We start from the raw sequence: 24,219 nt of genomic DNA on the forward strand, positions 1-24,219 counted from the left end.
TGAAGAACTCTTGTCCTTGGATTCCTGCTGTGAAATTGGTATGGACACAATGATATGTGGGGTTTTGTGGGTATTTTCTTGTTTGTTTTGTTTTTCCTCCAAGATAGTCAGGCGATTTGTATCTCCGTAGTGAACCCAGTCCCCAGCAGACACGAGTGTCAAGGATCTGGTAGACAGGCCCTGCTAGTGCTATATGCCCAACATCATCATTCTTGACCTTAAAAGAGTGTTTGCTTTCTTGCTTTCATACTTTTTTTTTTCTTTCACAGTTTAAAAGCAGAAAGCACGTTCTCATGTTCTCTGATTTAATTATCACGTTATCTTAAACTCTTGTCCTTATACCAACGTGAGAAAGTTTTATGAACATTGGGAAAAACTTTCTAGCCTGACAGACTGCATTTTTTTCACTCAAGTACTGAAACAGTTAAGGAAATTAAACTAATTGTGACCATTCTGCCAATTCAAGTCACTAATATCTTGAATTTTCATGTGTAATTTTTAACATTTAATAATGATAATATATACTTGTAAAACCGTGTTATATGCACTGAACTTTAGCTTGTGTAAGTAATAACCTCTTGCTTTATGTAAAAAAACACAGGTAAATCAGTTAAACATCACAAAAAGTGACTTCACAGACATACACACGAAATATTATTTTGATCTTGCAAGTAAAATTTAATTAGTAAGACCTTACAAGCGTTGCAGGAACACAAAAGATATGTTGATCTTTAATTTTATTATTATTTGTTGTTGTTGTTAAAAGCATTGTTAGATTTAAAGCATAAATAAATATGGAGTCCAGAGAAAAGTCTGTGTGCTCTGTTACTGTGGTGAACCTTTGCTCAAGTTGGTTTTGTAAGCTAAAGTAGATGCTCTGGAAATGGGACATCTTGTCACGTTTCGGATGAGTATCCATCAGTTATAGGTTTTCTTCATGTCTGTTCTAACAATTGTTGTATGTAAGAGAATTCGATGGCAAGTATTTTAAATGAATACTATAACTTGCTCCCATTTTAAGATGAATGGCATGCAAACAGAAAGTTTGCTGTACTGAAAACAGAGCTGTGTACAGAAGGTGACAAACGAGTCTGCTGTCAAAGGGAAGATCGACAGTCTACAGCGCATCCACCCAGCTGAGGCACCAGCCTGACTGCTCTGGGCTTGTCATTATTTTAAAGATCCGGATTATAGATTCATCTGCAGCAGCAGCTCAACAGAAGGGCATTTGTTCAAATGGTCTGTAACATTAGTAAATGTTTTAGCAAAATAGCACACATCGCCCTGTTGTAACTGTTGCTTTGGTGTTGCCAATGGGGCGGGGAACATCGTTACAGTGATGTTAATACCACAGCTTTATGAATAAAAAAAAAATTAATTTGACAAATACTATTACTTTTGGCTGGGGTGGTATTTTAGTCATAGCAGCTCACCTTGGAGGATATATTTGGTAATTTTCCCTTATTCAACAGAGTTCTATTTAAGTTTTCAGAGTTCTCAAGAAAGTGCAAATAGGACAGGTGTGCCTAGACAATTCCATGTCTGTGTTTTGCTGATAAACAGGAACTTGCTCGCGTGAAATTGGGTCATATGGCCAGAGATTTAAATTTACTGGCAGTAATTTTGCTTTAACACATTACAATAAGGCTTTCGTATTGTACGGGGCATTTAAATATATTATAGCATTTGCAGTAAATTATTATTCCGGGGTTTTAGTGGTTTCAGTTGGTGTTTTTAAATCTGATGGGAGCATCAGGTTGTTATTTAGCAATTTCTCTCCTAAGGCTAGTGGGAGGGAGAGAGCATCAGCTTTATAAAATTTGGAAGCATGCTCCTGGGAACTGAACTGTTTTGTGTCCAATAGGCCTGAGCTTAACATTAAGTTTTAAACCTCCTTTTCTTTCCAAGTGAGGAAGGCAGGGCGAAGCAAAGGTACCTCTGCCTTATTTTCCTTAAAATTATCTACTCCATTTTTGCACTCTGCAATGTAGCTGTCTATATTCTGCCTACACAACTGTGTAATATCCGTGTAAAAGTCCTTTCACTGAATGTTTTTGGGGCATACATGATGATTGTGGTTTTTTGCCTTATTCCTTGGTCTTTATTTCTATTTCTTTGACTCCCCCCCTTCCTCCCAGTTTCTAGCTAGTGGAGTCATGAAGTGGCACTAAATTTGGTGACCTTGTTTTGTTCTGTTGTCTTTTGCCTCAGGTTTTGAACATGAAGGAAATGATGCTTTATATTGTGTTTAAAGGGAAGGGGAAAATGTGCTGATAACTTCTGTTTTTGAGGTGCTTGAGGAAAAGAATGGTTTCTGTCTACGTAATCTCCATAAAATTTTAAGTACTCCCGTAAATGGTTGCGTGTTAAGGTGACTGCTTGAAATTGAAGATTTGAGGTAATCTGTTGTTGCAGCATTTGCCATTAACCTAAAAAGGTTTAATACTCCAAGCATTGTTGACAGTGTTTAGGAGAATAATATCTGTGTGAGATTACATTCTAGAATGTAAAACAGCTGAAAGGCATTACAGTCAGATACTGCTGAGGTCTGTATCAGTTTCTACCTAAATTCAGAACCACTGTTTATGAATCCTGTGGGTAGTCTGATGATGTCCTAATGTTTGTAGTTACTTTTGAAAGGATTTTTTTAACGTTCTTTTCAGTGACTCATAGAGAGATGCCAGCTTTCTCATAAATACAACATTTTGAAAGCAGCTGGGGATAGCCCGTCATGTCCAATTATTGCACATCAGGTTTATTAACATCTCACTTTAATTGCCTAAAAGCATCAGCAAAAACGTTTTGCTCTTTTGAAACTTTAATCCTAAGCAGAGAGTTCTTACATGGGTTTGGAGGTACACGTGAACACAAAGTTGCAGTTAGGTTTTCTGTAAGCTATTCATGCTTGCTTGTGATAGAAACTTTGTAGGACATATTTTTCTGGTGTTTTACACTGATTTAAATTCCACTCATTCTTCACTGAAATGTATAATGATTCACTGAACTGCTTTAATTATTTTTGTTATAAAATGTAATTTATATGTAATTATTTTCTGAACTGATAATGGACTACATATGACTACACTGCACCACGGTACCTGGTGTGGTGGAAGTGGTGGCAGTTGAGGAGGAAGGAATAGGGAAGTGGAATCAACCATTTATTTCTTGGAATTGTTTTGACTCACAAATTGCCCGAGACAAGTGTTTTCTTCACCTAATTGCATAAATATCACTTTCCACCTTTTAAATGTAGAGAGACTTCTTTCTGTTTTGGAAACCACCAAGTTTTCATCAGTTTGATGCATGTGAACATGAATTAGACTTTGCTAGGTTGCTTTAAATTTTGCATTCATATATGAAGTACAAACTTAATTTTCCAACAGGCAAGTAGAGGTGTGTAGTAGCGACCAGAAAAAGTAGTAAGGAAGTGTTTGATGGCACCGTCATCTGGAAGTTTTGACTTTCACTAATGTTTTAATGGTTTTGTTCATGTTTTCATGTTACTCTTCAAGGCTTATGCCACAGAAGCCTAGGCTAGATTTTAGCTGGAAATACCAACTGATGCGGAGTAAGATGCGTGTTGATAGTTCTGTATGTAATGGAGTTCAGAAAGCGGTGTGCTCCCTTGCTACGCTGGGGTGAGATTTCTGTCTTGGCAAAACTTCATTTTTTCCTGACACGAGCGTAAAACCCCACATTCCAATTCTGCTCATGGTGTTAACCGCAAAGCCACCAAATCAGACTCAAGAGGGTTGTAATTGCTTTGTCAACAAGTAATATTTTTAAATTTTGTACTAGAGAGGGTTTGTCTAAGCTTCCTAGAATGAATAACTTCCGCTATTTCTGGTCAGCACTTCTTCAGAAAATTGATTGCGCTTGGCATTAGGCTGTTTTACAAGGCTTAACATAATTTAACATTTTAAAATCATCTGTTAGTTGCACTGGCACATTACAAAGAATTTTGGAAATTATGAACTAATTTTTGTAATTCAATCATTTAAAGAATAACTTCTCTTTTAGTGTATACTACAAGACCAAGGGCACGAGTGTCATTAAACTCTAATAAATGTAAATATATTCGATTTTAAATGTGCTGTATGTGAAATAGTGTCCTTAGAATAACTGCAGAAAAAATAGATCAGATATTCCAGGATATTTTCTTGCTTTACTAGAATTCATTCTGACTAATTTTTATAGTCTCATTTACTAGTAGTCATCATCAGTACCAAGAGAAATCACTGTGTAACAAACCAAACTAATTATCAGTGGACATGTTATTTTGGTGGAAGGCAGCTGCCGGTTGTGTGACATAGTATTCTGTAGTACTCATTTTTTCCTGTGTGTTTTTGCCTGTGTAACAACTGTTAAGGTTTTTTTTTTTGCCTATTGTTCTTGTCAAGAAAAAAAAAAGGGGGGAAAAAAAAAAGACTTTGAAGTTACTTTAAGCACAGATGGTCTCTGATTTTAAAGAATGTGTTGTAAATGTGTTATAGAGAACTGTACTAAAGTTGAAGCCTAATGGAAGACTGGCATGTTCCTGTTTGCCCTGGCGTGGTCTCCCCTGTGTCAAGTGGAGTGAAATTTTGGCACTCAAGATGCATGTCGCATAGGGCTGACAAATAGTTTATGGCTTGAGCGTGTTCCCCGTTGTGTTTTAGCTCCTCTGCAGTATGATGTTGGTAGTATAACATGAGAAGCGGTACAGTGTAAATGGGAGTGACTGGGGAAATTTCCGAGTTTAAGATATAATTACAGTCAGAGAGGAGAATTATAAGAGCCATATGTATATCAATCTCTTCCAGATCTCGCATCCCCTTTTGTTTTTAGTGGGATTTGTGTATTTGGTGTGCAAGGAGAATCAGGAGCTATATTCAGAAAGACTTTAAATGGCATGTTAAAGGGTTCTGGACGTTTACCTGCCACAGCCCCTGGGTATCTGTGGCCTGTGTAGTGGTGAAGCTGCTGAAAATCTGAGAGAGCTCATCAAGTGCGCTGTTTATAAATACTTGATAACAATGTTTACAGCTCTGCAGCAGCACTCTTTTGGGTGGGGGAAAAAGGGAGGTGATGTCAACCCCTCTGCTTTATCCTCATCTTCATGAAAAGTCGTGTTGAGTTCAGGATTTGGTGAGGTAAACGTGGGTCCTTATTCCCACCCTGACTTCAGTGATATTCTTAGGAGCCAGCAGCGAACGGATCCTTCCCCTCAGGGGCTGCCCCGATCTTCAGAGGCTGATACCAGATACAGGCAAGAGCTTGCTGTTTTATCTGCATTGTCCATCTCTACCTTAATGAGTGAAATGGTTAAGTATCCGAGGGGGTGAGCCTCAAGGAATGTGTCTTCCATTTGACTTGAATATTTCGGTGGATAAAGGGAGAGGGAGGGAGAGGAGAGAGCGAGAGAAATCCACTTACATCACTGGAACTGCATTGAGTGTGTGCCTGTGTGCAGGTTAAGAGACAGACTACAGTGTCTTTGCTTTCTGCAGGAAGCAGCAATGCCGTTTGTATCCTAAGAGGAATTTTTTATTTAGAAAAGGAAGCATTCTTTCTACCCAGGAAATGGCTTTCCTTGTGCGTTGCTATGCCAACTGCCTGCAGCCATGGTCTTCCAAAGTAAGCACAATAACGTAATTATATTGGCGTATTGCATTCAGACTCATGATTCTCTGGGTTTTTGTGTGTGTGTAACTGTATTGTATTTCTCTTGCTGACTCTTTGGGCGGTAGACGTGCTCATCTTGATTGCGAGGAACAGGCATCATAAAATTAAATGTCCATCAATGTCATGCTGTTAAGATTAATTGTGCAAACTTGGTTAGCTGAGTGGAACAGAGATCACTGGTCACTACTGTCAGCATCATTAGCAGCCAGGGGAGGAGGTCCCTATCCGCGGGCTCTGCCCTGATTTTGGGGGAGTGGAGGGTAGTGGTGGAGCGGGGGGGGGGAGGCTGCGTGTGTGAATGTGTGTGATTGCAAATGAAACAGGAGTATTAACAATGCTTGGCTGAATGCTGGAGGCTGGTTCCTGCACCCTGACTAATATAATACTGTATTAAGGCTTTTTGAGGGAGTCTCTGTGCAGTCAGCCATTTTAGCTTTTTTCCTCCTTTTTCTTTTCTTCCCATTCCTCAGGCTTGGGGAATGGTTTTGTTCCCTTGGATGAATGCTGGCTATGTAGGGTTTCATCAGGCTCTCTACGTCCTGACATGCTTGGACTTTCAGTGTTACGAAAATGGAGCCTAATGCTGTCGTTTGGATTGCTGCTCTGCACTACAAGTGCGAGGGGGGGTTTGAGCTTACCAGTAGTGACACTTTTAGCTCCAGCTTGCTTTCCCCCCCTCCTCCTCTTTTTAATGTAATGCTGTAGAGAGTGACTTGCCATCCATAAGAAATTGGTACATGATGTGTAAATTCAGTTCAGCTTATGTTTCTTCATTATGAAACCACTTGCAATCCCAGCTAACCATGGAGTTATGGGCCAGCAGGAGAAGCACTCAGTAAGTATTGCAAATTCTGTTTGTTCTATCAATAACCTGTCACGGGCAAACTGCATGGAGATTGAAACTGCTTGCCGTCCTGCTCACGGGCTTTCCTGCTTGTGAATTTAATAGTGGGTTTCGAGGGAAAGCTGTACCTGAGGTGGCGTTAGAGTCAGTGGCTGTATTTTAGGTTGGTTTTAGCTTAGAAAATGCAACTCTCTAGGTTCTTTTTGAATGTTAAAAATTTACTGGAAAAATGCTGACATACGTTGGTAAGAAGGTATGAGCATTCAGTTAAAATCCCTATGCATTTATTAAAACTTTAAAGAAATACTCAAGCTGTATAACAAGTGATATAATCGTAGGTGATGATAAGAATAGATTTATTCTGTCTAGTGCATGGTACTAGTGTGCTGTTGCCTTGTAGAATGGCGTTTAACATCTGTGATACACTTATGCTGAAAATGCAGAAACTGTTAGTAAAACATGGAATGAACAAAAGGCGTAAGTACTGATGCTTTTTAATTGATCCCATGAGTCAGCTACACCTTTGTCATGCTTTAATCCCATAGGCTGCCTGTGTTTATTGTTTGGGAAAAATGCATTCATAAGCAGAAGAGCAAACATTATTTAACAAGGCCTCAGGTGTTAGGAATTAGAAATTTAGGGTTTACGTGAAATGAGATTCTAGAAGTATAGATTCTTATCTCTCAGTTAACACGTTTAAATCTTCATGCTAGATTTTGTGTGGTTCAATGTGATTTTCAATCTGACACTGTTTCTTGAAAAGATATTTATATAAATATGTTCTGTGTATACTCTGTGTTAGAATATGCATGGGAATGTGTACAGTGTGTTCAGCATATACAGCTAAGAATTGTGAATATTGGGAAGATGTGATAGCAGGAACTTTTTAAAGGAGGAACATTTTCTTCAGGAATTCAGTTTTGATTGTGTAGAAATATGGAAACTAATCTAAAAACATTTCAGAATGTGTCTAGTGGATTTTTCTTATGCATGTAGCAGACATATCATAGTTTCTTGTTGTAGTCTGTTCCTTTCCCTTCTTCTTAATTACATTCTGAGTATAAAGGAGTTCATGTTACCCAATCATTTGGTGTTCATGAAATATTTAGAACTTAATCGAAAAAAGAAAAATCTCCTTTCTTCCTGAAACTCAAGTACTGAAGAAGCTGAATATAGAATAGGATACCTTGAATTTGCAAACAGGAATAAAACCAGAAAGCTTTTTTTAGTCTCCAAAGAATGTTGATGAAAAGTTCTAGATTGATTATGGTAACCCACCAAGTCTAACTGATATAAAATAATTGTTTATAGATAAAAGAAAAAAATAACCTAGCATTTTAGAGACTCTGCATTACAAGCTCTGTCATACTTCAGTTGTATTACTTTGAGTTAATTAAATCACAGAGATAAATTTCACTCTCTGGACCAAAATGTATGAATAGTAAAAGGGAAGAGCTTAAAATACTGCTTTACAAGAAAGTTAGTTTACCTTAAGAAATGTTCCCATACTTGTACGTGAAAGAAATCATACTTTGACATATAGCTGACACACAATTGCAGATTTTGCATGAACAAAAGACATAGTTTAGAGTTTATATAGAAGTTTAAAATGAAACTGTTAGGACACAATGTAGCTCAGCGAAAAAAACACTTTGGCAATGAAACTTTCTGTGCTTGGGTTTCCAGGTAGAGGTTATTTTGCTTGGAAAATTGGACTTGAAAGATGTGAATTCTTGGTAGAGAAGGGAAGGCAAGCTTGGAGTTTCAAGGTATATAGACTTCGTCTTGCTTTGCCTAAAAGGAAAACTTACTGAATTAATAATTTTTGGTGATGACTGATTTTCATATTAGTATGTTCCCAGAATTCTAAATATTTTATTCTTATCTGACTTGATTTTATTTCAAGGAGAGAGCCTTAATTACTTCTGTGACATTCCCGCCTACAGTCTCACAGCTTGATTTGCTGGGACAATCTGGAATTGAATGCAAAAAATCTCCTGTGCGGGGTTTCACAAAATTCTGTGAATTAATTTTAGTTAATTCTGTTAAATCTTAATTTCACGCCAGTTTAGTTGGGGAATGAGGGATATGGGTTAAATCTACTGCTGTGTGAAAATGGTATGCAAACTGACCATTAAGTTCATCGTGGTGAGAATGGAGGGAGGAAAAGTAAAAGACTGTGTTGGGTTTCCTAGATTACTTAATATAAGAAATAAAATCAGCCACATCAGTCATGTGTATTGGTCCTACATGCCTCACATTTTCTAAATTGGAAGAGTTTGAAGCAGTACTATGGATACCTATCTGAAGGTGTTGTTGCTCTGTGGGTGATATTCCTTGATACACAGCTATTGTCATCTGCTGAGCAGGGACTAAAAGTGAAAGATAGAGAAACGAAAGCTGGATTGTTGAAAAAGTAGTTCTGCTTAGTTATTGTATGTAAAGTGCTTAACCTGATTTTATGAAGTTCAGTAGTTTTGTTCTATTTGGCCGTGTCCTGGCTGACTTTAAGAGTCCTCTCAACCAGCTTTGTAGTGCTGTCATTATAATTTTCCTAATCTTAAATGTTAGGAGGATAAGTGATATTTCCAAAATGGATGGAAATCCAATCCAAGTTTCAACATCCAACTTCGTGGATGTTGAAACAACTATCCCTTGAAAAGTTTCACACATTGCGTTGTATACCTCCTTTTTTATGTGGAAAAATCACAGAAAGGTCGAGCGTATGAAGGTTCCCACAGTAGACTCGGGCCTTCAAAAATGTTGTCTTTCTATCTCATTTCTCCTTTTCCCTTGTATGTGGTGTTTGTTGGAACTTCATTCAAAGTTATTTAAAAAAATGAAAAAATTGACAGGTATAAAGGTTTTTAAAAATGAGAAGCGTAGTTCTTTCATGACTATGTAATGACTTGCATTATGAATTGCAGGGGACATTGGAGTGACTTATGCACAACCTGTAAGAAAGGATAAGTTACATTTTTACTTTAGATATTATTGAAATAAAGTCTACTAATAAAGGATGTGTTTCACTGCCAGCCCAGTGACTCTCCTTTAGTCATCACGTAGCTACTGCAGTCTTTCGATGTGCTTGACCTGTCTTGAATTGCTGAAAAATATTGAAAGAAAGAAGTCAAATCTTTGTGAAATAAAATATAGTAAGAACAAGCCAAAGATTTGTGGCCCTGTGCTAGGGCCCCCCTCACTCCCAGGAATGAAAAGGAAATGAGTGGTATTTTGAGGAAGAGTCTTGACTGGTAATTGCTCAAATATGGTTATTTTAGCTTGGTTAGTAAGGGTGTTGGCTGACATAATTTTCTGGAAGAGATCTTCAGTATTGTTTTATAATTCAAACAGTACATGTAACCTGGGATAGTTATTTGTCCTTTGAGTGAGCATCACACAGCGCTAATAAGACATGGGAAAGAGAGATGTGATGATGTAATCAGTGGCTACGCTTTGTAAGCTGAACAATCTGAGATGGCATACCTGGATATTTTTATATATATATATATATATACCTGGAAAAAAATAGATGTATGAAAAAGAACTCCAACTAGGTAGTAACCTATTAGCTACCGTAGCTGCTAATGGTTGTGATTTTGGTCATTTTAATGAATTACATGGCACTGGGATTTGATACAGAATTTTTTCTGTTGTTGTTAAGCACCTTTATTGCTTATTGCAACCAGATTTCTGGCTCAGCCCCTGCTGATTGCTCCTTTCCTTTTAATTTGTATATTTTGGAAAAAAAAAAAAGTTCCTCTCTGTAGCCCAATAAAAGAGTTGTGGATTTTTTATGTGATTAAGAATAGTATTTCACCTCTTCATAAATGCATTATGAGACAGTCTTTAATTACATGACCATATATCTTCTACAAGATTCATCTCAAGATAGATAGCTCTGGTTTAATAAGCAGCTGTTTGATATTTTGGACTACCTTCATTGCTCAAATGGCCAGGTTGTGTTTATGGTGTATTATTCAAGCCCTACTCAGAAGATGAAAGCATTACTTTTTTTTTTTTCTTCCGTGACTTTTTAAGGTGTTTGTAACTACAGTGTTAATGCGATTCATTAAAGTAGTGCAGGGGAGGGCACTATCTTCATTTTTCAGGTAGCTCTGTCAAAGAAAATATTTGGCAAAAAGTAAGGACAGAATTTTGAGAAATTAAGCATAGTTAGGCCTAAGTAAATGTTCAAAGTATAGATGTTATTATTTCAATTTTCTGTGTATTGGCCCAGTTCAGGTACTCACGGTTGTTTTTAAGTGACTTGCTTGGCATCCTGCTAGAGAACTGTAGTGGAGTCTGGCTAAATTCCTGTTCTCCAGGACCACATTTAACTGCAGATATTCTCAAAAGCTTATAAATGGTGAAATTTGGGTCATTTCATAGGAATGACAGTGAATACATTAGTGACCTGTAGAGATGGCAATGGAAGCATCCTTGGCGTACAGCCGATGTCCTGCCGTCTTTCTGTTACTGTTTCAAGGCCTGGAGATTGCATGACATGTTTGGGGGGGGGGGAAGAAAACCACACCAAAAAAGCCATCATCTGTATGTATGTTGTGCATGTGTGCACAAAACACCTTTCTTTACCTTCTTAAGAAATAGCTGAATTTTTTTCAGGTCAACATGGATAGTTAGTGTAGATCTCACAGTAGGGCATTTGCTTAGAAAGCTTATGAAGTAGGAAAAGCTCAGGCCTCACGATAAGATCTGGGAAACTACCATAATCCATATTACCGGTTTACATTCCGAAGTGGCCAGATCTAATGGTGGTGTTGGGAGCGCTTGCAAAGTGGTATTTATGATGGTGTACACTGAAATGTGTCATTTATAGTCACAATACAGATGTGAACCCTGAAAAGGAAAGTCAGCTTCTTCCAAAATGCTATTTTGAGGCTAACAGACTAATACTACTTATCGTTACTGGGTTGTAGGGACTCCTGCCTGATCTTCAGGCATGTTGAAAATCCAGCTGAAATTGAGAGCTGCTGATACCAAACAATTAAAAAAAACCCAACCAGACAACAAACAAACTTAAACAAAAAGCCAAACATCAAAAGAAACAAAAAATCCTGAAGCCCTTAATGTACTGTTGATTTGCTCCTGATTCTATGGGTTAATAAAGACACAGAAGCTCTAAAAAAGCAGAAGATAATGGACTGTGTTGAGCTAACTAGCATAGGTTAAAAATATCAGAGAATTAGCAATATGCACGTAGAGGAGCAATGAAGTTCATTGCAACTAGAAGCAAGCACAGTCAACTAAAGAAATCCTGTGCCTCAGTGTCTTAAGTCGATTCTTCCATCTGCAAAATGTTTGTAGTCCCTTGCAGAATACTGGATGAAGGGTTTTAAGCAGTGGTACTTATGCTTGTACTGAAACAGTTTCCAAGTGACGTAAACTTAACTGTTTAGCAAATGGACCTGTACAAATATTCCTGCAAGATGAAGTAAATTAGATTTTTGGCAATTACATTTTACTTATCTAAGGCAGAGAATCTTAGATAGTGGTGTGCAAAGAAATACGTAGCTTATAAGAGGATGAGAAACTGCTGTCAGTTGTGTTGCCTGTTTTTGCAGTTGTGATTGCTGCTGGTGGTACTACTCCAGTATGCAAAAGCAAGGGAAGTGTCTCATGTTCTGTATCTGCTGCTGAGATGACCTAAAGCTCATCTGCAAAATACTTCTGTACTTAGCTTTACAGTTTGTCTGCAAATCAATGAAATATCAAAAAATAACTGCACATGATTTACCAATGTGAGCATTAGGAACCATGATTTCTGTTTTCTAAACTAGAATTGAATGAACATTTGAACTGCGTTCAGGCCATCAGCTCTCTGGGATAATGAATGATGTTGATGCTGGAAGCTCTTAAGTATAGGTTTTTTTTAAGCTTATTTTAAAGTTTGTTTTTCTTCAACTATCTTAGATATTTGTTATTCCCATGTGTATTATATGCTTTAAATTGCAACACATTAGTCCTTAACAGCAGCCTTGATGTATGGAAAGCTGAACTAATTTTACTAACCCTTTCATGAATACAAAATGATGTGATTTTTATCTGACTGAAATAAATACAAGATTTTCAGGATCTCAGGATTATTTTATTAGAGTCTGATTTTGATTTCTGATATCTTCGTTGCAACAGCAGATATATAGCCAGACTTAATTCTTTTCACTTGCATTCTTGTTAGTGTTCTCTAAATTTAAAAATTCATAGAAGTAATACTACTAGAAAGAAAAAAACCAAACCAAATGTTGAGAGTAGAGCATTTTGAGAGTTCATGAAGGTGAGGGTAATACTGAAGCAGAGTTTCTAGTGTTCTTTACTGCCAATGGATGAGAAGTACTACTGACTGTGAAGACCCCACATGATAAGTATAGTTAACATTCAGGATTTGAGAAAAATGAAATAGTAGTGTCTCAAGATTTACCCTTGACCACAGAACCTTGTACCTGCCACACTTCATTTTCAACATTGTATTTAAAAGAGTCTGGTAACTGTAGTCCAAGAGAAGCGTGGGATGACCCCCTGCAGGTTTGCAGACTTTTTAGGATTCTAACCTCTCCATGCTTAACCCATCAATCTGTTACTGAAATATAACTGGCACTCATCCGATATCCCAGTACTAGATGGTTGGTGGTTCTTCCAGTTTTGTCAGCTTCTCAGTAGTCTTTTTTGCTGCTCATTTTGAGATGGTGATGATTCAGCTGAGAACCACAGGAAGAATAAACTGTACTGAAGGGGTCTCTGCTCAGTGGGTTGCTTGTGAAAGCTGATCCTGTGCCCAGGAGCTGGAATTTATAGGAGTGTTTGTCATTCCTTCCTAAACCCGTGTTTGCATGGGGGTACTAGAAGGGCAGATGAAGGACAACAGATTGCAGTGCTTTTATGTGGGTTATGTTTGAAGGTAAATAGCCTTATGTTAACATAGCACCTGACCCAAATACTGCTACTCGGTCCCTAATACATCTGAGATACAGGCGTGGAGATAAGCTATTGCCTAACATTTTTGTTTGGTTGGGGTTTTTGGTGGTTTTCTTTTTGTTTGTTTGTTTGCTTGGAAAAGATGAAGAATCACAGCCAATTGCATTTGATGAAATGACTGGAAGATAAGATAAAATTTTGTGTAGGTAGTGTTTGTAATTTACACTTGTGATGCTGGACTTGGTTATTAGACTAGTGCAGTGTGGCAGTATGGAAGAATGTGGGTCCAGCCTTTGGCCAAAAGGCTTCATCTGTCTTTTTGAGTTGCTTTCACTGCAAGTGTGAAACTTGCTACCATGAACCAACCTCACGGTATTTAGCTAACCTGGCATTCTCTACTTGGCCTAAAACTTAAGCTGGTCAAAAAGCTAAAAATAAGGGCATCGGTCTTTTTGTGATCCGTGGTCACAATTGCAAACGTTGGAGCACAAAATCCCAGCATGTTTAGTTCCTTTTTCATGAAAAGTGAAAACGGGTTTTCTGAAATGGGGAGTAGCCTGCTACATCTCACAGCTTGGACTGGCTATTCTTCTAGCCTTTCCCGAGTCCTGTATTACAGGCAGTCAAGTTCATGTCTCCTGTAATAGGCCATTCCTACCAAAGCTTGTCTAGAGCCCCTTAAAAAGGCATCAAATAATTTGACCTGCTATGAATTTCAGTAGTTTCTGTGCTTTGTGGTCCCTGTGCTGGGTAGTGGATGGGAGTGTGAATGTCCCTCCTTTAGTTCTTTGAACTTTCTGATTTTTCCTTACATGTCTTTGGAGTTCCAGTTTAGTGACTACTGTAAACAATCACAGAAAGCTCTGAACCATTTGACAAAATGTGAAGGTGTTGCTTTGAATATGAAGATGCACTCGAATATATGTATACCTCCGTGGCATTTGCAGCTTGTAATGGAAATGACACTTCTCCTTTGGACTGGGAATATGAAAACTGTTTAGCACCAACCTTCTCTTTCAGCCCCAGCTTCTTGACTTGAATCAAGAGCCAGTTGCTTTTCAAAATACAGGGAAAGCAGGCTTGTGCGTTAGGATGCAAAGTAGTGTGAAGTATTACATTATAGCTGCATTTAGTATCTGTTAATAAGGTAACAAATGCTTTGGCAATGGTAAAATGTAGCTGTATGCAGCACTTTTAACTTTCTGCCTGTAGATAAATTATTCCAACTGTCCCAGGGTTGGTTGGTGACCAAGTGGAAAACGTTACTGATGTTTGGTCGCAGTAATGAGTCCGCCTGGTAACTGCATTTACCTGGTCTTCAGAGGTGTACGGACAGACAGGGAGGAACCACATTGTAAACCCAGACAATAGCTCAGTGGTCAAATTCCTCAAACTGTGATTTCTTTCACTCCATCTATAAATATTGCCTCAATTTATCTGACTGCAGCCTGTCAGCTTGCTTGCTGACAAGCACAGGCGCTGTGCACTGGGTCATTTGGACACACTGACTGGGTAGGATTTATTACTATATAGCTTGACTCCAAACTGTGACTTTGCAAGTAAGAAAAATGGATTAAAGCTTTTTTCTTTTTTTTTTTTTTCCCTCCAAAGAAGAATGATTTCATAAAAATGACGTTGTGCTATTTTGTAGGTCTGCTCCCTTTGTGTATTTAGTTATGTTGGCTTGCTTTTTAGTTAAAAATAGGCTTTTGCTGTTCTGTGCTGCTGTAATTCCTGCAGAGCTGGGAGAATGGGAGCTGGGTTGTGTGGTTAGGACTCCATCTATAGCATTGTTTCCCAAATGCTTGTCTGCTGCTGCATGCCTGCCAACCTACCGAATGCTGTAGGAGTTAAATGAGCGTCAGGAAGGTCTAACGTGGGATGATTTGAAAGGGCATGGTAAGGCCTGAAAAAGAGAATATGGCTGCAGAACTGGACCGTAAACTTAATATTGGTAGGGGGATTGATGACTTGTAAATGGCGATGAAGGACATTGTACCAGAAAGCTGGATGATATTTGGTTGAGGTTGAAAAAAAAAAAATCATACTAGGTTTTGGAAAATCTAAGCTGAATTGTGGGAATTATTTCTTGGTTAGCTACATCCTAGGTTTACTGAGCCATCAGCCCTCTTCTTGTTTTAACCCAAATACATTTTCTGGTGCTCTTGTTTTGTTTTTTTTCTTGCATGGGAGCAGGTAAAGGTTCTTCAAAACTTGCTTTGTACACTCTCTGCCTCTGCTGCTTCACTGATCAAGGTACAGCTTGACCTCTAAATCTTAATGTATTCCTGATAATGAGCTAAGAAAAAAAATAGTCTTCCAAATACTTGGCAGGCAGTAGCTCTTTACTCTTCTAGATTTCTCAGGAAAGAGCCAGATGTCGGACTTGGATGTGTCCCTGGCGTGCTTGCCTTTTCAGTTTTGACCCACATCACCAGTGGATTTTTAGCTAGGTTTTTTGGCCTTTGAATAAGAAGCTGACTATAGAGGGGATTTTACTTGAAATATCCAGAAATAATGTAGTAAGAATCTTTTTTTTCCCCTGTTGTTCTTACTTTTAAGGAACCACGAGTAAAAGGAAAATGCATGAATTTATGGATTTTGGAGCCTTTGTGAAGTGTCCTACTTAAATAATTAACTCCGCATCTGGAAGTGGTGGTCCACTGAATTTTTAAGGCAACAGAGAAGACTTGTAATAATTCTTTTAAAAGTGAAGCTGTTCACAGCTGTAGGAGCAGAATAAAAAGCAGACTAAAATGAAAACAGTGTTAGTTTCTCTTAACTGTAGAACTCTGTATGCTAGGTGTACCTTTCCTTGTTGTCGGTGTATGATTTCTGCAGACGTTTTATGTGGTCTGACTCCAGGACTATCTGTGCTGTACTATCTTGCTCATTTTCAAAACAGGAGGTTCTTTTAGTTGATAGTGTTGATTTTTTTCAGTTTTGTGAGAAGATGAGAGATTTCTCACTTTTCAGAGCAAAGGATTTCAGAAATTTCCATTAGCAGAGACTTTCTAAGATCCCCAAACACAGCTGCTGATCCTAAATAAATGGATACTAAATCATAGTTTCACAAACTGTGGCATGCATGTCAGCAGTAGTATACAGAAAATCTAGTTACCTGCCTCTTTCCTGTAGAAGGAAGAGGTTGTTTCAACAGTTAAATGTCAGCCCTACACCTGCCACTTCCATTAGTATTGTACATTACTATTCTTTCTGTGATGATGGTACCCAGGGAAAACTAAATTTAGGAATTCCTCAGAGTAATATGATTTTTTTCTTTTTTTTTTTTTTTTTAAGTGGAGGTTCAGTGTTCCAGCTGGGTTTTTATGCAGTTAAGCATACAGAGATAACATGTTTAATGTAGTAAATGACTAAAAGGTCTACCACTGTTATGAAAGTAACCTTCTTAATCTGTTGCACCGTGGGGTCTTATAGCAAAGACCATTCTAGCGCTGCCATGAATCAGCGGTTAAGATTTGACTCTCAATTTTTCTGGTTATTGCAAGGTGATCTAATGCAGTAGGTGAGGTATATGCACATGTCCTGGGTCTCTATATTTTATCTTGTCGTAGGGGGGAGGAAAAAACATGAACTTCACTAATTTCATTTGTAGAACAGGCTTCAGTTACTGGTCCTAGTATTTCCAGCTGATTTCTGTGCTGCTTATTTTTGTGCAGCTTGGCAATCTCTTGTTTAAAATCTCTTCCTAAATAAACACCATTGAAATACTTCATGGTGTCAATATAATATAGAGGTTGCTACATGGATTGTGTTTTTTTAATATACTGTTGACCTAAAGCAGGATATAAGGGATGATTTAAACTCTGTGCACACCTGCACAGACACAAATTGATAAATTTCTGGAAGTCACATCTGAATGTCAGCATTTTAAGCAGAATAACATGTTGCTTCGATTGATAATGTCTCCTTGCTCTAAAGCAGCCTTGGTTTTAGCAGGGTCCATATAGGGCCTTCTTGTTTTGCTTATCTTGTGAATATATTGTGGACATTCGTAAAAATTAGGTGATTTTAGAAAGAAGGGGCTAATTGAACTTAGCATTTGATATTACAGTTTTGAGTAACTGCCACTTAGAGTACAAAGAAAAGCTCTGCAGGTTATTTCAAAATTCAATGAATATATTATTCATATAAAAAGATGCTTCTGTGTTGATCTGTGTAAATAATTTTAAATGGCTTTGCACAGTTGTTGCTGCACTGTGTTCCAGAATTTAGGGAACATCTTTGCACTCCCTAAACACCCTAAAAAGAAGAAAAATGGTCCTTTACTTCTTCCCTTCCTATGATCACAGTGAGCACACACATGTAGATCTTTTGCCCAAACTTGTAAATATTCGTAGTGGTTCAAAGAAGTTGGAATCTCGTTCTGTGTGACAGAATAGAAACTCTGGAGGTAATAGGAACGCATGATTACACATACAGCTTTAAAAGCTTGTGTCAGTGTGAAAAATTTTCATTAATTTTCTTTGGCTACAATATGAGGGAAAATGTGAAAAAACTTGGTAAGCAAGGCTGGAGATCTTACAGCAACATTCACTGCTATTATATTACTGTGGCATGAATACAGCTGCACTTTCAAAACTCATAAAATAAATAATAAAGCTCTTTGAGTAGGCATGTTAACATAGCATAAAAAATCGGAGATAAAGTAAAATCTTACTGTTTAAAGATTTTGCAACATTAGTCATGTATAAAGGGAAATGCTTGTCATTTAAAAATATTTTGAGTTGTGTCGCTCTGCTACTTTTTACATTATTCAGAAAAACAGCAAGACATTACCTATATTACAATATTACACTATAATGCAAGTATGAAACCTTTTTACACTCTGTGCATTGGTCTAAGTGTTATATATAAACTTTAAGATGGTTTTAAGTAACCTTTCTTTTAAAAGTCACCTTCTTTTAAAAATGACATCCTTGTTTTTAAGCAAAATTATTTCCTCCTTGTTTTGACAAGCTTTTTAAAAAAATTTTGTATCGTTTTTGTATCATTGTTTTGAAATGCTTACTATTTTGCAATTAACAATCTCAAACCAGTGATTATGGTAATAGACATTTTTCCTTTATATTAAAGGATGCTACAGTCAGAATATTCTTAAAAACAAGGTTTAGCAGGTGCTTTGATGTTCACTTGTGTGTTGAGATATGCATCTTGTAATATTGCAGTTCCTCAGTTTTTTTTGTTTGAGGTGAAGCAAAAGTGTGCATTGTTCATTGTTAGACAACGACAACAGAAGAAACTTCCATTTTAGAGCAAGCACACAGAAAACAGGTAGTCACGGTGCTTGATTTCTTATTTGGAGCCAGTCATTAGCAAAAGAATTATGCATATTTCTCTCCTACTGCTGAAGTTACTAAAAAGCAAAGTCATTGCATTAGGGAAAAAAAAGAAACTAACCCACTTTTCTCAGAACTATTCCTTGATACTATAAAGCAAAGATAATCCTTTACTTAAAACTGCAAAGGTTGCATTGACATGGCTGCAGACATCAAATATAAAAAAAATAATTTAATTGCTTGTGAATTGTCGTGTCTCCATTTAAATTTTCATCAAATTTCTTTCAATTAATTTGGTATTTTATAGAGGTAAAACTTTGTTCAAATGGAAATCTCCAGTTTTTGCATCTGTGCACAGCATCTCCCTATGTATCTATCTATATATTTTAAAAACATTTTCTTTGGAAGTGCACAGAATACCTGTCTTTACTAAGAAGCTACCAGTAAGAAAATCTCAAACATTATGATGATAATCATGTTGATTTTCGTCTTTTTTCCTCCTTTGGATAGTCTGCTTCTGAATGATAACTATATAAAAAAACCAGGCTGGTTTCAGGTTTTTCTGTTTGGAGGAGTGACATGGATCTGGAAGGGATTTTCTGGGTCACTGCCATTACACACTGTTGCACAGCACGTTCATAACTTCATCTAGCTTTGGTTTGAAATCCTTCTCTACCATTGCTCCTGTTAAGCCTGGTTTTGAGAATCTCCGTGGTTCATTAGGTAGCAACCTTCTTTCAACTTCCTGCTCATTAGGCTTTGCACCTGCATTGCCTTTTACTGGAAATATTTCTTTTTCCTCCTTCCTATTTCCAGATAGCGATCATACCCTCTCTCAGCTTGGGCTGAATTAAGCCATGCTCCTCTTGTACTTTCTCAAATAATAGTTTTTCTTCTTCTGATAATCTGATCGTTCTTCTCTGAATCTATGTATATGTATGGCTTTAAGTCCATCTTTATTGCAGACATACAGCTGGGAACATGGGCTGCATTTCAAAATAAGGTCTCTGCTGGTGCCATGGAGAAGAGCTCAGAACCTCTGTATTTCTGGATGATGCATGCTCTGATCTTACTGGGTTCTCCTTCTGCTCTATCATCTTAACAGTTCAGTCACCTTCTGATTAGCTGATATGCTGGAATTCTTTTCACAGTCATTTCTGACAGATAAGTTCATGGGTTCTTGTTTTTTGTCTCCAAGTGCATGATCTCACATAATTTCCTACTGCATTTTATCTCTTACTCCAAGTAGAAGTCATCCTGCTCTCACAGAAGAGTGTCCTGCTCAACCCTTGTACCAAGAGTGTCTCTTTGCACTGTGTTACCAGCAGGTTTTACCAGCACTTTTGGTTTTACCAGCACTTTTATTTTTTACTCCATGTTTCCTATATCTATCATTTTTTGAATCCCATCTTTAAAAAAATAAAAATTACTTGTGTAGCCCTTTATTTTTTTCTTTATTCTAGAATCAAATTGCTTTGATTTCTTTTACTACTGCAAATTAGTTCACTGCAGTACAATTCAGTGCTGTAGTTCAGTAGTAAACTGCAGTTATTCAGATTAAACAGCTGAAGTTCAAAACTGAGATATCCCCTCATGAGTGTTTTGAAAAACTTTGCCAAGCTTAATTCGATTGGGTAGAGTGCTATAATTGTGAAATGAAATATTCCATGATTTGTATAAAACAAAAAAGGCAACACATGCTGTAAGAATGCCCATGGATAGAGGCTTCAACACTTGAAATGTATACTTATCATAGTTCTTTGCTTTAACCATTTAAAATGTGTCCAGGATAGATGTTTTCACCTTTGGGCTTGTCTGTAGTGGTTTTCAATCCTGAGTGGTGCTTTAAAGCTAAAAAGAAAATCTGGCTGCGTGTGCCATCAGTTTTACCCCTGCTGGTGTAATTACTCTTTAGCATCCCCCATGTCCACTTGTTACACTGCCGGATAAGAAACCCAAAATGACTCTCTGTACAAGATGGATGTAAGCGTCCCCTTGCTTACTTAAAAAGTTCTGCAGTGTTTAAAACGTCTTGCTTGAACATGTTTGAATTCATATTTCCTGTAAAAGTATGTGCCCGCGTAGTGTTCTTGAGGTTTTTTGGTGGTTTTTTTTTTTTCCTTTTACGTCCTTAGGCATAAATCTTTTGCCTGATTTCCTGTGGAAGCAAAGTTTGTGACCAGGTTCTCTCTTCCTTCCTCTCCCACAGTTACTTGTAACAGGCCAAAGAGTTCAAAATTTAACCTTATAGGTCTCAAAGCCCTGAAAGTAGGCCATTTAGTTTCCAGCCCAGCAGTAGCTCTCAGTGTGTTAAACACGCAAACAGCCGCAAGAGGAAGTATTTAGAAGTAATCTAACTGTGGGAAAAACATCAACTGGAACATGCATTATGTTAGTATGAAAATCAGCTATTCCCAAGAGAGAGATCTCTGGAAAGCCAGGCTTTATTAATATTTTGTCCTCCACGTCTACTGCTACTAAATAATGGGGAGCTTTTACTGGAGTTCAGTGGTTGAGCTCCGCTTTCTATGCTCCTACCCTAGAGATATTTCAGAAGTCAATTGAACGGTCTTTCCTTCAGCCGAAGCCGCAATGGTCGTTGAGTGCCTCTCCCTAGTTGTCAGTTCTCATTATGTAGATTTCCACAACATGAATTCCCTTCCCAGTTTTATTCAGTGTTTTAGGGAAGCTGTTTGTGTGCAGGCATGGGCTGTGCCGGCTCCGTCAGGGCTCTAAATGCCAGGGCTGGGTGAGGCAGTGGGTGCTACCAAGAGCAATACGGTACGGCTTCGTAAATGTGCAGACGCAATATACTGGAATAGAGATTTTGCTTTTCACACTTTGAACTACTCTTCAAGGATGGGATCTGATCTGAACTGTAGACATCTGTAAAGCAAACCAAGCCGATCACATAAAATACCAGATCCTGCTGGTGAATAAAGAGGAAGAAGACCTGAAAAAAGCCTTTGGACTCAATTCTGGAAGGCTTCACTTTCACTGCAGTGTTTGGGGAAAAAAACCTAGCAGATAGAACAAAAAATCATTCAGTGATTAAGTGGAAGGTACAGAGAGAGACACAGATCTCGTTTTCTGTGGAGGAGATGGAAAAAAAACGTCTGAGAAATGGTGTTCTCTGTAAAATCTGCCTCTCCCATGCAAAGAGCACTGTTTTGTAAGTAACGCCAGGTGAGGTGAAATGACTGAAATGTTGTGAGAGGAGAAGACCACGTTTCTCCATGTGGTTGAGGTTGCCAGAGAGTTGTTGCTACTTAAGTGTGTATCCACAGGCAGAACAGTTGTAGAAGTCTCTTTATTTTGAGCTGTTCTAGTTTTAAAACCACCACAGATACTGTATTTCTGATCTTGCAGATTTGTTGCTGTTCATTTTAAATACATTATAACAGTTTAAGTTCAGAATTTCAAAATCCTGAGAAAAGCTTTTGAAAATTTAGTATGTTTTAGTTCAGTATGATTTAATGCAGTTTAGTATGATTTAGTTCAAATCCAAATTTGTTTAGTTCAAAACAACTGCATATAAACATTCTGCATTCATTTCTTATGTATTCTTGGTTTACAGTCACTGTAAATACCTGTATGATACAGATTTTCCTTTTTCAATTTTTTTTTTTTTGTTTAATTCTTACATCATTTGAGCTGTTACCAATAAATTGACATCGTGTTTGTGGAAGGAATATTGTTTATGCCTGATTTCCTGAAGAAAACACTTTTGAATGTAAAGCACTGCATTGAATCTGTGACACAAATACTGTCAAAAGAAAAAGCAAGTACTAACAGATCTGGTCCTACAACAGATAAGGTAGTTACGTGAAATAAGAGTGGGGGGTGCCAGTGATGCATTTCATACTTTTCCTTTGAAAAGAGTTGTCCCTGAGAGCTTTTCTCCATTCCCCAGATACCCATTTACATTTCACCACCTCTGTCCCTCTGCAGAAGTCAATAATCCTTCAAGCAAAGGATAATTATGTTCAGTGCATTAAATGCTCATAGGATTAGCTGCTGAGAACTACGAGATGTATAGTAAGTGGCAGTCTCTGTGTTTTGCAAGGGAAACAAAATGACATTCCCGTCCACTCTCTCTGTCTCGCTCTCTCTTTGAGACCAGCAGATCATGTTGTATTAACTTAAACCTCTGAATAGTTTTATGGGGGGCTAACTATAGCAAAGTTACCAGTGCAGGAAAATACGAAGAGTTTGCCAGAAAAGATCCTTATAATGCTTATTTTTTTGCTAAAGGTGCTCTGCTGTGGGCTTTGCATATAAACAACTGTTTAACAGCAACAGTACCCAAATGCAGTATTTTCAGAACATGGGTTGTGTCTTGTCTTGTACTCGAGATGAAGAATGCTTTTAAGATTAGGTCTTCATGAAGTTTGAGACACAGTTTCACATAAAGATGCCTATTTGAGGAAAATTTGGAGATTCAAAATATGTGAGATAGTATAAAGTGAATGATACACAGAAGACATAATTCAAGTTGGAAGGTTTTTATTTAACTCCCTCTGAAGTTTTCAGAGAAAATACATAGAAACATCTTAATGTTTTCCATCCCACCCCTAAGTAGACGGAAATCCTGCTTCCATGGGAATTGTGTCCTAGTTTGAACTGTATATAGTTTAAACTTTTATTTTAGTTTTAACTCTGCACTGGACATGTCAGCCCGCATCATGTCTGTAGGCAGAATCGATAGAAATTACATTATTATTCTGTAATTACTTACATTGACTGCTGTGTTTTAAATCGCTGAACCATAAAAATGTTTTCCTTGATGTCTCTCTTGGTTAGTGAAAGAATTATGTTCAAATAACATGTTGATGAATACCCACCATTATTAGAAGTATTTTTTCCTTCAGTCATTAAATATCATAAATCTGGGTATATCCTTAAAACACATACAACAGACTTATAAACATCTAATATAAAAATGAACATTTGCATAAAATAGTGAAATAAAACATTACTGAATTGATAGGATACTGAAGAATACTGGGTTGGTGATGTAGACTTTTGTAGTGCAATAAACATTTTAAAATGCCTGTCTTGGTGGGGAAAAAAATAATGGGAAGGACTAAGGCGTGATATTTATTTTATTTGGCTGCCGTTGCTCTTCCTTTATGAAAAGATACAGAATACCAAAATAATTTCGTTGCAATTCACTTATTTAGATAAATGGGACTAAATTAATCATCAATAAAACAAACACACACCGTTTTGGGTGTTGGGGTTTTTTTTATTATGGTAGCTTTTATTAGATTTTATTAGTAAAGAGGTACTACAGAGTAAGCATTGAGATGCATGTATTCAGAGGCTGAAGAATCAGTGTTTGCTTGTTTCTGTAATCGCAGAAAGTGGAAATAGTTTATAAAGGTGATATTTTGTGTTGCCTTATGTCTACCATACTTGCTTGGCCTATCTCAGAGGCACTTAATTACCTATAGGATCATTCATTGGGAATTGCGT

The 24,219-nt window shown here is 37.5% G+C and overlaps 1 protein-coding gene across 2 annotated transcripts in view; it reads left to right on the forward strand.

Moving 5' to 3' along the window:
• Positions 1-24,219, forward strand: part of RAPGEF2 (Rap guanine nucleotide exchange factor 2) — a 189,994-nt gene that overhangs the window by 113,844 nt on the left and 51,931 nt on the right. Inside the window, exon 1 of one of the 2 annotated variants that reach the window (XM_074147894.1) lies at positions 6,171-6,499. The exons of the other annotated variant lie outside the window; for it this stretch is intronic. Within the exon in view, the coding sequence (XP_074003995.1) occupies positions 6,440-6,499 (60 nt within the window). The 5' untranslated portion in view covers positions 6,171-6,439. Of the gene's footprint in view, positions 1-6,170; positions 6,500-24,219 lie in introns of those variants that run through there. 2 annotated transcript variants of the gene reach the window in all.

This window comes from Numenius arquata, chromosome 5 (genome assembly GCF_964106895.1).
Source record: "Numenius arquata chromosome 5, bNumArq3.hap1.1, whole genome shotgun sequence".
In the NCBI taxonomy this organism is placed as follows: domain Eukaryota; kingdom Metazoa; phylum Chordata; class Aves; order Charadriiformes; family Scolopacidae; genus Numenius; species Numenius arquata.